The sequence below is a fragment of the Sphaerodactylus townsendi genome, linkage group LG03, assembly GCF_021028975.2.
Source record: "Sphaerodactylus townsendi isolate TG3544 linkage group LG03, MPM_Stown_v2.3, whole genome shotgun sequence".
Classification (NCBI taxonomy): domain Eukaryota; kingdom Metazoa; phylum Chordata; class Lepidosauria; order Squamata; family Sphaerodactylidae; genus Sphaerodactylus; species Sphaerodactylus townsendi.
The window spans coordinates 57,697,915-57,718,478 of NC_059427.1; the positions used below are offsets into that span (position 1 = coordinate 57,697,915).

Genomic DNA, 20,564 nt, shown 5'->3' on the forward strand with positions numbered 1-20,564 from the left:
ATCCAGTGAAGATAGAGGTCATGAAGCTTGATTGGAGGGATTTGACTGGGGAGATTCCAACCCTGACTGCAGCATCAACCATCAAAAGTTTAGGGGTGTTCCTGGATGCCTCTGTAATGGTGGAGGCCCAGGTGGCACATAGCGCTCAAGTAGCATTTTTTCATCTATGCTAGGTGAAGAGGTTGGTGTCCTATCTTTCCCAGTCTGATGTCGCCACAGTGATCCATGCGATGGTCACTTCTAGGCTAGACTACTACAATTCAGTCTACACAGGATTACTCTACTCTGGAAACTTCAACTCGTCCAGAATGTGGCAGCAAGGATCCTTGTGGCATCCTCATGGCAGATGCACATACAACCAGTTGCACTTACTTTGGGTGGAGTACCAAATTAGATTCAGGGATCAAATCACAAATGGTCTAGGTCAGGACAAGCATACTGTTGGGACCATCTCTCCTAGTATGTCCCCCAAAGAGTATTCCAGTCGTCAAATGCCAACACTGATTATTCCTGTCTTCTAAGAAGTCTGGCTTTATGGAATGCTCTATATGAGGAGACCATGACTTTATGCAGTTCCACAGGGGGTTTAAGATGGAGTTGTTCCACCAGGCATATGGCTGAAGCAGCTACAGTTAACTATCTGAGCTTTCCCCACCGACCACCAACTATTTTAACATCTTTATTGACATCTTGGACTATTGCTATCAATAAGTCATCTCGGTCCTCTCAGTATAGTGGTTTTATAGTTGTACTAATTTGGAATTAATTGCCACTTGGATAAAATTTTATTTATTGGATGTTCAAATGTTTTTATTGTTTATATGATGAGTGTTGTTTGCCACCTCAAGCCTGCAAGGGGAGGTGTGGGATATTAAAATTATTAAATACATAAAATTGATGTATTCCAAACATTTTTATTTTTCAGACATTTGAAAGAAATTGCTGAGCTGCAGACTCAACAGAAGAGAGAAATAGAAGCCCTGTACATGCGTCTGGGAAAACCCCTGCCACCTAATGTGGGATTCCTTCACTCTGCTCCACCAAGTGGCCGCCGAAGAAGAACCAGCAAGAATAAATTAAAAACTGGAAAATTATTAAACCCTGTACTTCAGCAGCTCAAAACAACAACCTCTCATACAAGTACGTTCAGCAGATATAAAACTCTCTTCGGTCATTTCTGCACGGTCCAAATATCACAGGATGAGCAAGTGAAAAATCCCTGTTTGGCCAAGAAGTTTGCATGGTTCTTGGTCCTAAAGTGGGTTTGTCCCTCATCCCAGGGTTTTCAAAAATTGCCAATTTGAAAAATCCTGCAGTGAACCCACTACCATGCAAACACCACGAGAGCAGAACCAGTTTATTTTTCCCACCTAGCCACCTGACCTTCCAACCCTACCAGCCACCCCCCTGTTCTCTGCACCTGATATCATGTCAAGTTTTCAACTCTGCTGAGCCGCTGACCATTTCAGCCCCTCCCCCTTCCCAAAATGTTCCCCCAAGCATGTTTTCTGCTCATGATATTCTGGGTGCCATTTCACCTGGGTTAATCAGGAGTGGAGTTCCAAAATGTCCCTGTTTTCTTTTCTGTACATGTACTGGTTGCTCAGAGTGCATAGCTAGGGAGATGCACACTTTGGGCCGAATGTTAGTGGGCATATCATGTGCGGGGGGGGGGGGAGTCTCTTGTTTTCCACAAAAATATGAGAACATGAGTAGGAATGTGATGTGATGCTGCGCCCCATTATTTTTTGCTGCCGCTTGACATGTTGAGACCTGCGCCAGACCCTATCCTGAACTGGAAAAAGGGGGGAATAATTTTCCCCTGCTGCTGCCTGAAAACAACAGCGGGATAGTGGGGATGTTTGTGCATGCACAGTTTCACACGCTTGCAGTGTAAATATAAAAGACCCAGGCTGGTGCGAAACAAACTGGAGCATTCCTCCCGATCTTCACTCAATTCCTTCACAGAAACAGGCAGCCATGCGAAGAAAGAAACCGGAATAAAATAGACCTGGATTGTAAGATACTGTTTTGTAACCTGGGCCAAATTCCCACTGAAAATGTAACCTAGATACAACCAAGTTTCAAAAGAATTGGCACCTTTTCATCCAGGTTCCAACATCCTCACTGCAGCATGTTTCTAGTGAAGACATCTAGGCCTTCCCCTTGGAGGGGTGCCTGCTGTCAGGGGTGCAATTGTTAAGCTAGCAGCATCAAAATTTCAGAATATCTTTAGGAGCCCCTCTTGATGATACCACCCCGGTTTGGTGAAGTTTGGTTCAAGGGGGCCAAAGTTATGGACCCTCAAATGTGTAGCCCCCATCTCCTATTAGCTCCCATTGGAGTGTTTTTTTTTAAAGGTGCATATACAACCAGGTCCAGGAAAATCCCATGATAAGCAGGGGTGGGGGAGCACCAGAAACGGGACTAATCTGTGTTCCACAGTTCGGCTGTGAGGAAATCTCGAGGGAACCTGGATATTTTGGGTGACTATCCCAGAATTAATCGCCAGTAAGGAAATCACTCTGGTATAATTGTGCCGTGCAGTAACGGCCTTCTATAGGTAATTTCACCAGTGCTGCCCTTTTGCATTAATTTTTTGTTTATTTGAGGAATGTTCTAAAAATTCTTCCCATGGTGACTCAACTGGTTGATTATTTTCTACAGGAAGTTGTTGTTGTTCTTGTTGTTGTTGTTTTACAGTAACATTATTTGACCAAGAACAAAGAGAGGGAAACCTATCGGTGGATTTAGTTATATTACTTTGACACATTTTTTAATTAATTTAAATTAATAAGTACATCTAACGTTAACACTACAACAGTGAATCCAAGCATTTGAAAAAGGAAAATAATAGGACTACAACAGTGAATCCAAGCATTTGAAAAAGGAAAATAATAGGACTTTAGATGTTTCAGGATATAAGTCAGTATCTTTAGTGGAAAATAGTGTTTTCTGCCAGTTTACAGCTTTACTCTTAAGAGTTGCAGCACAACTCATTCCAAATCTAGCTCTTCTCCCACCTCGCCCCATTATAGGGTTTTTTTTTTACTGACAGAGCACAGATCATCCCAGTGCTCCCAACCTGGCAGCACCCCCTGCCCCCATCACATCCACAGACAGAATCTTTCACATAGGGTAGTTGCTCCGTATTTGCCTCACCTTGACATACCACATCATACTGGACCATTATCAGGAAAAGGGCCCTTGTTTCCCATAATACTTTGGCATATGTTCTGGCAGGGATGTGGCTAATAACTCCATTTTCTCATATTTATAATGTTTATTGGTATCTCCTGAGAACAAATTGTTGAAGTTCTATAATAAGTATAGTGCAGATTCAGATTAGGGTAAAGCCAAACCATCAGTACTTTGGACTCCAGAACAAAAGACTGAACTGAAGATTACATTCTGAGTAGAACAAGTAGAAGAAATAAGTCAAGATCTGTGGGAAAGTCACCTTTAGTCCAAAGTGAGGGTTGCAGCTAGTAGGAAATTAGGAACATGAAGGCTTTGTAGGATGTAAGAGAAGGAAGAGGCTGAGTGGGCAGGTGTCTGCATCCAAGGAGGAGCTGCAAAATGAAAATCCAGACCTGAAAATGTCTGAAACATGCATGCAAAAGACAAATCTGTTGATTTTGTTGCAAAGGCCTGAGGAACTAAGAAAAAATTAAAAATATATTGATGGTTGTCTGTGCAGTCAAGAGTTGGAAATAGTATCCAGTGAAACATACTTGTCCATTCGGGGTTGCTAAGTATCAGCAGAGAAAGAAAATTCAGCAAGGCACTGCAAAACAGGCTGAGACTGATTCTTAGAAAATTGAGAACACAAGCTAAAGTCTAGTCATTGTAAATTTCTTTCCAGTATGTGAAAAGAGGATTGAACCAGGAATGCTACCTTGCAGGCAAGAGAAAAATATGATTGATTACTCAGAGAATCCTGTGAAGGTGCTATTTGCTCTTGAATTTGACATTTGTTTCCAAGATGAGTAAATTCCATGTCATACTCTGTAATATCTTCCTTTTTCTGCATAGTCATTGCAACAAAGTTGATCAGTGAGGTTTTCATCCCCTATACCTTGCTCACCAAAAGAAATCTAAAAAGTGAAAATTTTATTAATTTGGTACTGCAAATTCCCATTACCCATTAATTCCTACACAAACTGTGGAGAATGTTAGAATTGGAGAGGAAAGAAAAGATGATGGGTTTTGCTTTGTGTGTGTGTGTGTGATCCATTTAGTATCTGGATTTTTGGTTATTCCGTTTGACACCTTTATCTTTTTTCCAGCTGCATAGTTTTCTTGAAATAATGTCCTTGATTTTTCTATTCAAGAGTAGTATTGGATAACTGTTGTGACTGTTCTCTCATGTAGCATACCAAAGTGCAGTTTAATTATCTGTCCTGTTCTTCTTGTAAAAGTATTCAATCAGGTAATAAGAAAATACAATGAGCTTCTACCAAAAAAATGTGGTGTCTCCCTTCTTGGAGATTTTTTACAGACAAGTTCAGCTGAATATCTGTAAGGTTCAGTTTAGGAAAGGAAGGACACTGACCCTATACTTGGGGGTAGTCTGTTTTACTTGGACTTTCTTCCTTGCAAATATTGGTAGAATAGGATGGCAAGGAACTCTCTCAGGTCCGTAATTCTTAATAATCATTGCTTTGGATCCAACTTTTCTGAGAAATTTGTTGAAGTGAACTTTGCTGGCTTTACCTTTTCTATGAACTGCCCTGCATCCATGACATCGTGAAGATCAAGGTAGCAGTGTGAAATGTGGCAGAGGGAACCAAAACAGGAAGGGAGATGGGCAGAAAACTCTCCTTGCAGTCTTATGTTCAGAAAAAAGGTTGCAAAAGTTAGTGCATTTCTGTTCCTCCTTTCTGTTCCTTTCTTTTCCAGTGGTCTTACAGCTCCCAGAAGAGACTTTTCAGTGATACAGGGGGATGTGGGAAAGATCTTTTTTTGCAAACTTGCTTCATTCACTGGAGGGTTGGATCCGACCCATTTCCAGACTCCAGCATGGCTATCTGTGATATATGTGCTTAGCGTATTGGGGTTTTGAACCATTGTTTCTCACATGGCAGCTCTCTACAAAATTAAAAAGGCAAACTGTACTGCAACTGTTTTTTGGATATGGTGTGGAGAATTGGAAATGTACTGTTCAAAAATAACTTCAAAAAATTCCGCAAGTCTTTTATCATTGCCTAAAGTAGCTCTTTGGGTCTCATCCTCCCTTTGTTGAGGCAGATAGCTGAATCTCTCTAAGCACCCCAAGGCTGTAAACTGTAAAGCTTTTGCTGGTATTGGGTTTCATTTCATATTGACAGTGATGCTTACATGTACTCAACAGCTGGTTTGGTGTTTGCAGTAGGTTGTGCGTATATATTTCAGCATTGGCCTTTGTGGAATTGTTGATGTCATCCAGTGCTTCAGAAAGTTGGAGCTAATAGTTTCACCTCATCTTTCGTTATTGGCATGTGGTGATTTTTGTGTGTGTCCTTTTTAGGCAATGTATCAGACTGCAAAGACACACTGGCTAAAGAAAATGCTCACACTCAGACTGGTTCTACTGAAGCAACTGCACTAACTTCATCCACATCAGCCATACTTGGAAAGTCAGTTCAGACACAGCAGCCCTGCTCTGTCAAGGCCTCCTTGTCCACTGACATCTGTTCTGGATTAGCCACTGAAGGAGGTGATATCCATGGAAATTCTGGCCAAGGTGATTCTATATTCTCAGGGCCATTATTCATGTTCTACTTGGAAAGCAGTACTTATTATTTCAGTGCTGAAAGGAAATAAGACCAAGTGTTAATTTGGCTCTGTAGGCGATGGAGGTTCAGATATTTGCTCAGTCATGAGGCAAACTGGCTATTTCAGTTCAGTCTCCCAGATTAACTTCCTTTGTAGAACAGTTGAAAGGATAAACATGTAAGAATGGCAAAGAATGCAAAGAATTCTAGTGACTTATTAGAGAAAGTTTAGAGGAAATTGTTAGAGAAAATTTCAGAAGGTCTGAGAGCAACTGGAAAGGTCATTTTTAAAAATGAGTATTTGGAAAGTTAGCATAGTATTAATAAAGAGGAAGGTTTTGCACATGTTAAATTCGTATTCTAAAAGATCAGGGAATGACATATCTTGGGGGGAAATTAGAACAGGGTCCCTTGGCAGATGTTTACTATCTGAGAAGGACTGACTGACTTTTTCCTGGTTCAAACTCTAGTTCAAATCCTTTGCCACTGCCTAGACTAGAATTTTGTTTATGATTCCGTAGTGGTCTACACAAATGTAATATGGGAGCAGATAAGCTTCCACCACCATACAAGATAGTTTTGTTCTATACGTTGCTTTTCTGGCTACACCTAAATCACATTTTGCAGATTGGATTTGTATAGCTTATAATAGTGATATTTTTGGTGCATAGTTTCAAAGATTCATTATAATAGGACAACAGCATCTGTTGCAGAAGTGTAACGATGATTAAAAAGAAATACCTTACTCAGTTCTGCATGTCCTCCCAAACTAATCCTATAAAGTATCTATTTTCTTCTGCTGTTTGTTTTTTGCATCCTTTTTTGCATATAGCCAATGAACTTGCTCCACTTTGGCAAGGATATGGATGATAAACTAACAAAGCTGATATGACTGATGGTGACGATTGATCGCAGCTATTTGTACTTTATAAGTGTCTTTGTTTTCTTCCCTTTATATTCATTTGCAGGCTGGACGGTTTTCCACCAAACGTCTGAGAGAGTGACCTATAAATCTAGTAGCAAACCTCGTACCAGATTCCTCAGTGGACCTGTGTCTTTGTCCATCTGTTTGTATTTGTTCTTTTGTATTTTATCACAACCCATCTTTCTTTTATTCTCCATTTTCAAAGCTCCTTTTCACATATATCTAACATTTTCAGCAGGACTGCCCCTTTTTTCTAGATAATCCCTTTTATTTCTTTTCCTTTCCCTTTTTTTGAAATTAATCATCATTGGCACTCCTTATTTTTTAATTTTGTTTTGTTTCATTCAGAAAGCTTTTGTGCACTGCTTTTGGCTCATGCCTGGGTATCAAAAGCATGTGTGGAAGATCTCATCATTTATTCTAAAGCTTTATAGTAAACTTTACCCTGGATGTATTTTTATGTGATTTTACGTTTAAGTGACTATTTTAATTTACAATGTGGCAATTATACATGTCTGCTGTCCCGGTTCCAGCGATATCAAAAAGAAATTCAACCTTCTGTAGACGAATGGTCTCTTTCACACATGTTTGGACTATGAAGACATGCATGTAGCAAGCTGATACAATTCTAGAAGGTCACTGAAGGGTATAACATCCGCACAAGGGCTGTATTCAAACAATATACAGTACTGTTTATATCCACTTCCTATTATTTATTTTTATTTTTCTCCTTTCCCTTGCATGTGGAAATGCTGAGAAATGCTCCTGCTAGTTCTTCAATATCCTGTTTTCTAGGCAGTTCCCCTCCCCCTTCCCACCATTGTACCCTTTGCCTTAGTTCAAGCAAATTTTGTTCAATTAACGTTATCTAGTTAATTTTCTATAAACTGCAGTATGGCTTTTACTGTAAACTCACCTAGCTGGAGCACTTTACTCAGTTTATTTTTCTTGTGACCTCATGTGACCTCAGAGATGAAGTCAACAAGCAGTTCATCAAAGCACAGACTAAATTTTTTTTAAAAAAATAGAATTTATAATGACATTCTAGAAATGATTATTCATATCATGTCCAGGTTGATTTCAAACAATAGTGAAACTAATAATAAATAGCTTTTATGAATTATATTATTACACTAATTGGCAGTTCAACCAAACCTCAGAGATTCTTAAAAAACTGATATTTATCCTTTGTGCTGAGCATATTTTCTATGTTATATTATGCTGATAAGGTAATGTAGGAGTTGCTTACATACAGTGCCAAAAGTAGTTAATGTTCTCTTAAACATTCAATGAATTCAGTGTTCATTTTCATTTATACCAAACTTTTCCCATTGGACCTATACATTTTTATCATTATTGAGGTGGTACAGATCAAAGGCACAAGACTACTCAAAATACATCTTTCTTGCTTTCTAAATAATGCTTTTCTAATTTTCAAACTCCACTATGTCTAATTGCAAAGGGAGGTGAGAACTAATAGGTATGTGTTTTAGAACATATAACTCATTATATTCGTTGTATTACTCATTATACTACTTCAACATTAATCTCTAAATGTAGAGATAATATGCTAGGGAATAATTCTGGATATAATTTTGGGTGTGACTATCACCTTTTCTATACTACAAGTATCAGAATAGTTTCTTTTGTCTATGGCTATTTACATCTAATGGCAAGATCCTTTACATATCCATAGCAGTAAACACTAAAGAAAATAGGGGGCATATCAAGTTTATTATGTGAAACTTCCCCATTATTTGGATTAGTTAGCTTAACTACTTATATAAGCCTTCCAATTCTTAGTGGTTGTCTCCTGAATGATGTGATTGTAGCAAGATTTTGAAGAAAGAATGCTTTCGACAAAATAGTCTGGTCAGTGTATAGACTTCCTTTCAGCTAAAAAGATGTAGAACAGTAAAAATTCAGTTTAAATCAGTTTTCCAGTTGTGCCATTCCTCTTGCTACTCCATCTTGATTGATCTAACTCCAAGGCCCTCCAGAAAATGCAGGCCTTCAAACCTGTATAGAAGGCCTTTGTGGAATCATCAACTCCTGAGGAAGAAGTTAGTGCCTTCATTTAGTTCCTTTCTCCTCAGTGGGGAGACAAAGTAGCATTGTTTTCCTCTCCTTCATATAATCCTGGTGTAGTATTCAAGTTGTACTATGTTTCATTCCAAAGTTAGGGAGCAAAGACTGAAAAAGTTGTATTCTGTGTTCCCACAAAATGATCATCTGCTAAGGCTTATAGTAGACTGCTTCCTGGTCTTGGCTAACTTCGATAATGGTGGTTCTTCAGGTACTCTAAGCTTAAACTATTTAGGACTTTAAAGGTCAATACCCCTCCCCCCCATTAATGAGCCTGGAAACAGACTGGAAGCCAAGATGAATGGTATAACACTAACTTCATGTAGTCACTGTGGTATCCTACCTGCCACATTTTGGACCAACAGGAGTTTATGGACCATTGTCAATTGCAGCTCCATATAGAACGCATTAAGATCACCCAGTCTGGATGCTACTAAGGCATGTGTGGTTGTAACCTCTGATCAGCTTTCTCCAGGATTGATCACAGGTGGCAAACCACCTTCAATTGGCAAAAGGTGTTCCAGGAAACTTCTGACGCTTGATTGTCAAAAGACAACAATTGACCATAGAAGTATCCCCAAGCTGCTCACCCGATCTTTCAAGGGGAGGGTAAACCAAATACTGGGATAACTCCCATTCACAGACCAGTTTTAGTCCTACCCATCAAACTTCCATCTGTATGGATTAACTTTCATTTTATTAAAACCCTCATCCAGTCCCCCATTGTTGCATTGCTCTAATACTTCCAGTCCCTCCCTGGATTTTGATGAAAAGGAGAGATAAAACTGTTGTAAAGAAAAATCTAAGGCCGTTTCCGCATGGCCCAAAAACGACAGCCTGGGGGCGGTAAAAACGCCGCCCCCAGGCCGCCGTTCACACAGGCGCCGCTGCTGCAACGCAGCAGCGGCGACCTGACTGCGCTTCCCGTCCCCCAGGGCGGCGTCAGGCCGCCCTAAACAACAACCCTTTAAAGGGTTGTTGTTGGGGGGGAAGCGTCTTCCCGGCGGCGCGGTGCAAACCGCCATTGAAGATGCTGTTCTTCGCCACTCACGATAATTGCGCCTGCTGGTCGTGGAAGCCCAGCCCACACTGTCCTCCGACCTCCAGGGGTCGGAGGGCAGCGTGGGCAGGGCTTCCACGGCCAGCAGGCGACCACGGTGACATCGTGAGTGGGGCGGAGAAGGGGGAAGAGGCAGCTCCGTGCGGAGCCGCCTCTCCTGCGGGGGCCTCTGCTTGGCCTGCTCGCACGCTTGCGTGCGAACGGGCTTGTGCCCCCACGCCGGCAGAACTCTTGGCGGCGTGGGGGCGCATGGCGGCCGTGCGGAAACGGCCTAAGTCAATTGAATGTGTTTTAATTTGGATTGAAAATTGATTCTAGGGCTATACATTACAAGGCCTATACACTACAAAAACTTTGTGACCTCCTAATAAAACTTTTCTCTAGTCAGATGTATCATACATTTGATCTTATGTATCATTTGATAAAATAATCCAATTTCTCAAGCCATTTGGCCAATGTATTCAAACAGATATTGTTGCCTATCTGATACGTCTGACAGTAAAGTGATTATAACAGTATCTGATAGTTCAATGTTAAAAGCATAAGCTATATGGGCTTTTAATTTTTTTTTAAAGTCTTGAGTTATCTTAGGCTGGATCCTGTCTCCAGTGGCAACTATTTCCTATTCCTTTATCCAGTGAAATTGAATTGAAATTGAAACCCTTAATGGCATTTTACCTTTATCCAGTGCTCAGCCCCACTGCCAGTGGCAGCTTCCCCCTTTTTTAAATTTGCAAAGCTCCAATACCTGATATATGGACCTTCCATACATCTGTACCCCTGAAACTTTTTTTTGTACATAACTATTAATCTCTACAAAAAAAATGTTCAAAGCCCCAGGAAATTTAAGTACTTCATTTCTTTTCTAATGTATGAGCTGACTGGTTGCCTGTGTACAGTGCACATCATCCTTTGTTTTTGAGTGCGTTAAATAGTGGTTTGGAGTAGGTTAAAATAGTGGCTAATATCTGATCAACTAGCAAGAAATTAAATGTGCTACCTATGGTTATTTATATATATAAGATCCTATGCGCAAGGAGTTTCATAAGCAGACTTTTAAAGTGGGAGCAAAGTATACATGAACACCTGAAGTGTCTTTTACTGAGTCAGATCCTAGATAAAGATGAGTATTTCCAACTCCAACTGGCAGCATTTCTCCAGGTAGAGGACTTTTACATCACCTACTACCTGGCCTTTTAAATGTTTAATATCTTCTGTGAGAAAAGCATTTGTTCTACCACTCAGTCACAGCCCTACCCCGATTATACATTGTAGGATCATTATATCCAGCCAAATTTCTAATTTAATAGAAGTTTTAGCAGCCATTGCTATTTGATGATACTTAAAGATCAAAATCACAGTTCTTTCAGTTTTTTTAAAAGATTATTCAATTTAATATAATAGTAACGCTTTTTAAATGTATCTCAGATATTCTTCTCAGTCATAAACTTCAAATATAAATTGCTTGTATAGTTATTTACTTTCTGCTTTTTGTCAGAAAAACCTACAAAGTATGTTCTCTGCTCATAGTGCTATTTGGAACAATCTTAATCAAAATCAGGAAATATCCCTCCCAAGGCCCCATCATTGTGATGAAAACTAGATGTCTGATCTAAGCTGCACCATGTGATAACTCCAGAGGTGGGATCCAGCAGGTTCTCACAGGTTCCCGAGAGTACGTTACTAATTATTTGTGTGTGCTGAGAGGGGGTTACTAATTGGTGATTTTGCCACGTGATTTTTGCCTTAGTTACGCCCCTCCTCTCAGCAGTAGTGCGCAGAACTTGAAGCAGTCTAGCAGGAGGTGCACCAGCGCACGTGGCAGCCTGCGCCTGCGTGCATTCGTTTCCTGCCCAAGTACTGGCACAGCAGCTGTGTCCTTGCCACAGCCCTGCCCAGGAATGCCCCATCCCCGGAATGCCCTGCCCCACCCCATTGGCACTACGCCACAGTTTGAATCCCACCACCATGGGAACCTGTTACTAAATTTTTTGGATCCCACCACTGGATAACTCCCTCACATGATTTAAAAAAATCTATTTTTTTCCAGAAGAGGGGATTTGGTGAGTGAGCGGTGATGTCTGATCAGTCCAATTGTGTGGAAGTTGTTCACTGTCTGTTATTAAGTAGCCATTGGCTATTTGATAATATTTAATAACCTTACAGGGTTTGCAAATAGAATAAGAATATTGAACTGTATTCGAGATGTTTGTAGGCCCATTTTACATGCCCTATCAATTAACATGTTTCATTTGTAGACTTCCTTTAAGCACTTGTAGTAATCTATTGCCTGGTTGTGGTTTTTTCAGGCAATAAGCAAAAATTCTTGTTTGTGGACCCAAGCAGATGGAATTGGCTATCCCTGTTTGCTTGGACTCCTTCAAGATGTTTGATTTTTGTATCATTGAAGAAAATATGCAATGAGAGGCTTTAATTGGTAGCTTCAGGGGATGCTGAAATGATGCCTGCAAGGATTTAGCAAACTGATGGATCAAGTAGTAACAAACCTACAAAAAGACAGCAATCCTAAACAGGCCAACCCGGTACCCAGATCTATTCAATGGAGCTTAATCCCTAGAAAGTGTTTTTAAGGATTGCTGTATAATTCATATGCATCATAGATTTTAGCCTGATTTTTTTAACATCAAAACATGGAAGATATTTTTTTTGTTTTTTAGAATTAAAAAATGAAATTCAAATCATATACTGTTTGTTCACAATTGGTTTTTAAGAAAAGATACAGATGGGATATATGAATAAAATTTGAATAAATGACAACTCCTAGAAGTGACTAATCTATACATATGATGCCATATGCTAAGTATGCCACTTAATTCATCATGACATTTGACCAACCAACTTAATAAACAGTTCAAATATGGTGAAAGACCTATGAGAATCATCATGCATGTTAAAAATACTCCAGAGTTAGAAGGGTCAGTGTTTGGTCAAATACCTGTCAATCAGTTAAGCTTGAAAACTGGCCTCAGGCATGCAACTAAATGTATATTTTTTTCTTATAAAATTTACTTTTGGAAAGTTATTCAAGCAATATATTTTATAGTTAAACTAATTGGTTCCTGAAATTATTATAGTTATTTACTAACATGATCAATATAGCTCAATACAGGTAGCAACACAAATAAAACATGAATCAAAATGTTTTGAAGTAGTATGATTTTTAAAACACATCTCAATATTTATTGAAGGTCCAAAAAAAGTGGAGATCATTTATTTTGATATTAGCACATTTATTCAGATTTTGAGATGCCCAATTATTTCTTCTTTTCACGCTGAACTGCTGACTTTCTGTCTGTTCCTTCTTGCATAATGATTACTTTTCATTGTTTAAAAATTCCGAAGATTTTCCATCAGACTTTTTTATTTCCCCTCTTTTAGTCCTGCCTAACTTTGTATGTCTTGTATCATTTTACTTTGTAGGGTCCACCCTGAAACGACTATGTCTAGGCAAAGATCACAGTAGTAGTAACTATCCCTCTCTCTCTCTTTTTTTTTGGCTTTTTAATATTTCTTTCTAAGCATGGGCTGCTTTATTTTAAATGTAATCTAGTGGTTTATTTAAACAATAGAGGTTGCATCCATACTGGCATTAAATACAGGGTGCATATTTATTAAGAGTCAATATATTTTTGCTAGATGTGCATGCTGGTGATGCTTGAGGATGCATGCATATGGCCAGATCACCACACTTTTTTCAGTGTACCTGTGTGTTTGTGAAACAAAGCTGGAAAGTGTGTTTGTTTAATATTTTATTAACACTGCTTCTTTATATTGCTGTTTTGCTGCTGGTTGACTAATATAGCTTAACACTTTCTCACACCTGTTGAAATGTTTGAATTACTGAACAGTTGTTGAGATTTTATCCTTGAGAATGGCACATCATTTCACTGGTTCATTTTTCAAAAGAGAACAAATTGAGCACAAACGTTTTTCAGAGAAAGTATGAGTGTTTTATGCTAAGAGAAAAGAGCGCACGTAGCTGTACTCATAATGGAAATTCTTTGAAAATTCACAGCAGCAGAAATAAGATTTTGGTACATTGGCTCATTATATCATTTAACAACAGCTGTGAACTTTTTTGCTCCAAATCTTGGTGTTTGACTAAGTAGTGAAAAGTTTTTGCAAAAATTGGAAAAAATATGTTTTCAGATTCCCTTAACTCTAGTATTGGAATCTGTATGTCAATTTGTGTTAAACATTGAGTTCATTGATGTGATCAAAATATATTTTCAGCAGCTACTTAACACCTGTTGTCCTAGCTTCAGGATGTATTAAGTACTCACATAGTTAAGGTTTGGTTTTTTGGTTGGCCATCAAGTCACAGCTGACATGGCAACCCCACAGGAGCTTTTATGGCACGGGATATTCAGAGGTGCTTGGCCATTGTCTCCCTCTGCACAGTAATCCTTGACTTCCTTGGTGGCCTCTTGTTGGAAGCTGCTCTTAGCCTTCTTCAGCAGGTACAGTAGGATATAAATAATAAAATAAATAAGTACTAACCAGGACTGACCATGCTTAGCTTCTAAGATCTTATGAGATCAGGCTAGATTGCGCTATCAGTCAGGGCACTGTCATGTTGCATTAGGTAGCTCAGTAATAAACCATTTACAGTATCTATCATAACTAGAATATGCCCTGACTGAAATACCTCAATTAGTAATAAACTATATATGATATCTGTGTGCTATTTCTCCATAAACCTTTCCTTAAAGGTTGAATAAAATTGTCATGTAATTTGACCTCATGGAAACACTTAGGAGTTCACTGGGAACAGAAGAATGTTTTTTGCTGTGATACCAAGAACAAAAAGTGCAGACTTTAGGTAGATGTGGAACTGAGCATGCAAAAATAAAAATTATATTGTCGAAGGCTTTCACGCCAGATTCAACTCATTGTGGTGGGTTTTCCGGGCTGTGTGGCCCATGTCTGGTAGATCTTGTTCCTAATGTTTCGCCTGCATGCAAAATGTTAGGAACAAGATCTACCAGACCACGGCCAAACAGCCCAGAAAACCAACTACAACCAATAAAAATTATAGTTTCACTATCCCGATCCTGCAACTGGAGCCTCATACACATTAAGATTACAACTCTGGTCATGTCTGGAACACTTGCTTCAGATGCCCCTGCCAACTGAGGCTACAAGGGAATAAACCTGAGAAAGGGCCTTTTAGCATAAGCATAAGCATTTTATTGTCATTGTGCACGCACAACGAAATTTACAGCAGCATTCCTCGATGCACACAATTTCAGACTCATACATCATCCTCACTTTCCCCTTCCTCCACCCATCCCTACACAGCCCCAAATACATCAATATGAAGCAGCGGAGTTTAGCATAGCCACAGCTCTAGAGTAGAAGCTGTCTCTAAGCCTCTTTGTCCTAGTTCTGAGGGCCCTGTATCGTCTGCCAGATGGTAACAGTTTAAAAAGAGAGTGTGCTGGATGAGACGGGTCCCTCAGAATATTTTGGGCTTTATTTAGGCTTCGGGAATTATAGATTTCTTCCAAGGAGGGAAGAGGGCAGCCGATAATCCTTTGTGCAGTAGTGATCACCCTTTGGAGCGCCTTCCTATTCGCCACTGTGCAACTGGAGAACCATACACAGATGCAGTAGGTTAGGACACTCTCTATAGCACAGCGGTAAAAGGACACCAGAAGTTTTCCATCCAGTTGTTGCTTCCTTAAAAGTCTCAGAAGTCTCAATCATTAAGCCAAAACGTCGGAATCCCTTGTCCATGGAGCTTCATCCAACACCCTCTGTTGCTGTTTCTGGCAGTGGGTAAATACATTTTTGTTCTGTTTGGCATAAAGAGAGGTTTTTATTTGTACCCCACCTTTCTTTCCTTTAAGGAAACTCAAGGCAGCTTACAAACTACTTTTCCCTTCCTCCCCCCGCAACAGACACCTTGTGAGGTAGGTGGGGCTGAGAGAGTTCTGAACAAACTGTGACTAGCCCAAGGTCACCCAGCAGCAGGAATGTAGACGTGGGGGCACCTCTAGTTCACTAGATAATACTCGGATGCTTATGCAGAGGAGTGGGGAATCAAATAATGTGTATTTATACATTTTCATTGACTTATTGTATACATATATATACTAACAGGGCTACAGCTCTGACATGTGCTGTGTATCTATCCAGTGGGATGGCTCTCAGAACTGATTATTACACTGATGCTCTGCAATCTCTGTATTAGCTTTAACACTTGTGATTCTAAGGGCACTTTCCTATAAGTAATCCCATTGGCTAGTATAAAAATTACTTCTGAGTAGGCCTGTTAGGATTTCTGTTATGTGGTTTGGGAAGAACTCCATCTTTGTTTACTACATTATTTATTATTTGCTTATTTTAAAACATTATTTTACTGCCTTTCTGCCCAAATAGGGTCAGCAAAACAGGCAACATTAAACACTGCAGGCAAACTTCTTGCATAAATCAGAGGAAGTAACCTATAGTCTGTAAAAAGCTATGCTGCCATAAAAATATGTTACTTTAAGGTGCCTCAAGACGCCTAGCACATATTAAGGTTGAGTGTGTGTAACGTGCCGTCAAGTCATCACAGTCAATTTATTGCAATCCCATAGGTTTTCAAGGCAAGAGACAAACAGGACTTTGCCATTTCCTCCCTCTCCATAGCAACCCTGGATTTCGTTGGTGGTCTCTTGTCCAAATACTTACAACAGCCACCCAGACATTGTTTCCAGGTTCTGACAAGATTGGGCCAACCTGGGCCATCCAGGTCAAGGCCATTTTAAGGATATCTGGATTTAATTTTCTGTCCCTTTTTGAAGTTCTGTTTTGTACAGAGCCCTTGCCCAATGTTTATTTTTGTGAGGGATTCATAAAAACAAGGCACTTGCAATACAATTTTTAAAAGTTTCTCTAACAAGATAAATGTATTTCTATATACCATCACAGCAAATGTAATATCTTAAACCATTTTTGGAGCAAAACTGTTCTTCAGAAGAAGCAGTTGGAAAGAAAACCAGTAGCTGTGATTTTGAAATGTTGTGGAAGAGTGAACTTCTTGCAAAGAAAAATATAATGGGCCAATACTGAACATGCTCAGCTGATTCTTCTCTTTCTGTGATATCTTAGGATCATCAACCAACAGTCTGGTAGCATGTCCAGACCCTCTTCCACAAACAGCACTACAGGTGCAGGTCCAAGCAAACAACAGTAACAACAAGAAAGGAACTTTCACAGATGATCTCCACAAGCTGGTGGATCAATGGACAAGCAAAACAGTGGGAGTTGTACAAGCAAAACCATCCTTAAATCAACTGAAGCAGAACCAAAAGCGGCAAGACATGGAGCCTAAAGCTAATCCGATGCAGACACAGAATGAGATGTGTGGAGTAAGTGGCACTCCTTGAAGAGCATTACATTTTGCTTTGTGTCTGAAAGCCATTTCAGAGCTGGTGTTTGGAAGACCTAAGCTTAAAAGAGCACACTCCATATAAATATCCATTTCACTTTAATAACATTAATAATTTTTGTTTCCCTGGACTTGATCTTGACAATGTATGTTTCAGCATAAAAGTTTTTACAAATGAAGAATTGTGACTTAATAGTTGATACACAGCAATATACTCTCTGGTAATCAAATGTTGCTGGTCTTTAAAAAATTTAAACAACTTTGCTGAAGGTTTGTTTCTGTTATTTTATACGCATTATTAAAATCTACATTTAGTACTCTGCTGAAATTGAAGCTTGGTGGCAACAGCTTACAGGGTCTTCTGCTAAAGGCTGTTCCAACAATCTGCCTTTTAAAAGGAAAAGATGGCACCTAGTATTTATTTTATATTTATATTATTGACAAATAGGAAGCTTAACTAATAGAGGCCAATGTGGTAAAAGTGAAAGGTGGATCCTCTGTCATCTCCTTACCACGCCACCATCATCCCCCCTCCACTCCATTTCTAAGTATGGTTATCTTCAGCCAGGGTACATGGGATACATGTTGATAAGTATGCAATACAACCTTGAGTGTCCATTGTTTGATAGAGTGTTCCTGTGGCACTCCCCACAGCATACACCAAAGTTAGCAAGGGCTGCCTCCATTTTCTATGAACATGATAAATGCTCCATATACACACAGTCTGAGAAAAATAAGCAATGAGGATCCTCATGTTCATGCAATGAGGATCATCTTTTGTCACTGAAGAAGATGAGACAGCTCCTTTATATCCATGCATAGCTTGCTAGGTGTACTGGATCAGCATGCAAGTGGAGATGACAACTGGAAAATAGAAGCTAACATGGGACACTAACAGGGGAATTACTTTATACATGTAATTTATAAAACTTCACTTGGCTCGTTCAGGCGGTGTTGCTAGATTTTGTTTCTTTGTGTTTTCCTATATGTTAGAATTCAATATCAAATGTTTTATTTGCCTTTTACAAAGAGTAAAAAAGTAGGAAAAAAACTAATAATAAAAGCACAAAGTCAGAACTGAAAAAAAACCTGGGGATGTGTATGTAGAAGGGCAAGAGCTATCTGCCTATAATAAAACAATTGTTAAATATAGGTTGATGACACTTACAAACTTTCTATTAATACTGTAGCAGATTTTTATCACAATATTTTTATTAAAATGTAAATTTAATACTAGCAGTTTTCATAGGATTGTGACAACATTTTTTAAAAAAATGCTAGATTGCAGTAGTGCTCATAGAACGGACCTTAGCTGTGGGATTCAACAGGAATCCCTCCCTTAGAAAGCAGGATTTTCTACCAATTTTATGGACAGCAAGCGAAGGAATGGGATTAAGTGTGAGTGGTTGCTTAACCAACAAGACACATTTTCTGAATCTTGTTTCCTAGGCAGGTTACCTCGCTGCACATGGTTACCTGCAGGTGTCTTACCTCCAAAACTGTACTTCTAGTATACTTTTGGTTAATTGGATAATTATTTATTACAAATCAGCACTCACTTCCTAGGTACAATTTGAATATTTTCCCAGTACTGTACAGGTGATAAACAAGTCTTCCTATGTTATAATATTTGCACTCCAAAATATATGCAGTTAAAGCAGTGGTGGGATCCAAAAATTTTAATAACAGGTTCTCATGGTGGTGGGATTCAAACAGTGGCGCCGCCGCACACACGCACCTCCAGTCCCTATTGGGCAGGGAGGTTGCTTTAGTAACCCCTTCTCAGCACTCAGAAAAAATTAGTAACCACTTCTAGAGAAGTGGTGAGAACTGGTTGGATCCCACCTCTGAGTTAAAGGATTAATCTGTGCCAGAAGAACATTTAGAACCAAAGGGGTCTGCAAAGTAGTGAAGAGTATGGTTCAGCAATTTCTTTTCTTTCCACTCCTTTAAACCGGACACTAAAACACAGGAATTAGTATCAACATCCTTAATCCTCTACCCGGTTGCATCATGAGATGCAATCAGAAGTTTCATAAAAACAGGTGCTGAGCTTCTGCAAGTCCTAAGAGATTCACTGGCTTCTGAGAGATAAAAACAGCATAGAACTGTGCACCAAATTATTCTATTCTGCTTTATAAGTTCTTAACTGTATATGTTAATATATGATTAACAAACAAACCTTTAATTATCAAAGGTGGCTGCATACTGTTTTAGTATGAATGTAGTATCCCTCCCTTTTTGCCATACAATATGTAGAGCGTTCATCCGATTTTGTTTTTATTCAAAGAAACATTTCTCAGTGTCACCCTTCTTCTAAGGCAAAACTATATGTAATATTGGAAAAATCTGATATCTCTTTTTAGATCCGTTAATTACAATAATTCTTTTGTTGTATTTTACTTGATGAATGAAAGCTTGGTACCCTACATAAATGACTTATTTTTACTTTCTTAGAAACATGCTTATTTACTTTTGTAGCACGGACAGTTCCTATGGTATACCACATAATATTTCCTTTTGTTTTGTCCTGAAACATGATGTTGTTTTCATCTTGCCATCAGTCATATAAAAGGATAGCCATTTTATCTTTTTTTTCACGCATCATGAAATGTGCATGGAACACAGTTTTAAACAACAATTGAGTTACATAGCATTGTTGTCAGCCCATCATTTGTAAAATTTGCATTTTTGCTATCCAACTCTATCCTAAGATTGCACATTGTCTTATATTGTTTGTAACAGCTCTCAAAATGGAAGAAATTAGCTTTGAAAGGTAGCAATCAGTATATTGTACAACTACTTATTTTACCCCCTATGGCATTTATTGGAATGATTTGATCAGAGTCCATAAGGTATGAAGAGGAGATAGGGGGAAAGACTGAGTTAGGAAGAAATGCTGAAGTCAACATAAAGGCTTCGGTCTGTTTCAGTAGCATGTAGGTGATATGTTAAACAGCTTGGAATAAGCAGAATGTTGCATCTGTTTGAGCTTGACTGTAGCTGTAGTTGGCTGGGAAGCAAGAATTTTTGTGTGGGTGCAGGATGAAAAGGAATTAAAAATAGGAGGGAGTAAAGTCTGCACTTGCTTCAGTGAATGTTTTGTGTCTATTGCTTTTAGTGAATAATGTAAGGTTCAAGTAGGATTGGTCATTTGTCATAGTGTTCTTCAGCTTATGAGAGAGAAGATGGGTTACATATACTGGAATCCACTGCCCCAGGATATATAATGTGTACTAATTTAGGCAACTTTAAAATCAGTTTAGATATATGTAGTTTAAACATCAGTTTAGAAAGGCAGATCTATCAATCACCATCAGCTATGAAACCTAAATGGAT

General features: G+C 39.1%; 1 protein-coding gene across 11 annotated transcripts in view; it reads left to right on the forward strand.

Moving 5' to 3' along the window:
- Window positions 1-20,564, forward strand: part of WNK2 (WNK lysine deficient protein kinase 2) — a 168,188-nt gene that overhangs the window by 129,132 nt on the left and 18,492 nt on the right. For 6 of the 11 annotated variants that reach the window (XM_048488199.1, XM_048488201.1, XM_048488198.1 and 3 more), the window contains 5 exons: window positions 926-1,140; window positions 5,510-5,725; window positions 6,725-6,823; window positions 13,268-13,312; window positions 16,946-17,205. In XM_048488199.1, the coding sequence (XP_048344156.1) occupies window positions 926-1,140; window positions 5,510-5,725; window positions 6,725-6,823; window positions 13,268-13,312; window positions 16,946-17,205 (835 nt within the window). Of the gene's footprint in view, window positions 1-925; window positions 1,141-5,509; window positions 5,726-6,724; window positions 6,824-13,267; window positions 13,313-16,945; window positions 17,206-20,564 lie in introns of those variants that run through there. The other 5 variants (XM_048488208.1, XM_048488202.1, XM_048488205.1 and 2 more) reach the window with 5 other exon arrangements.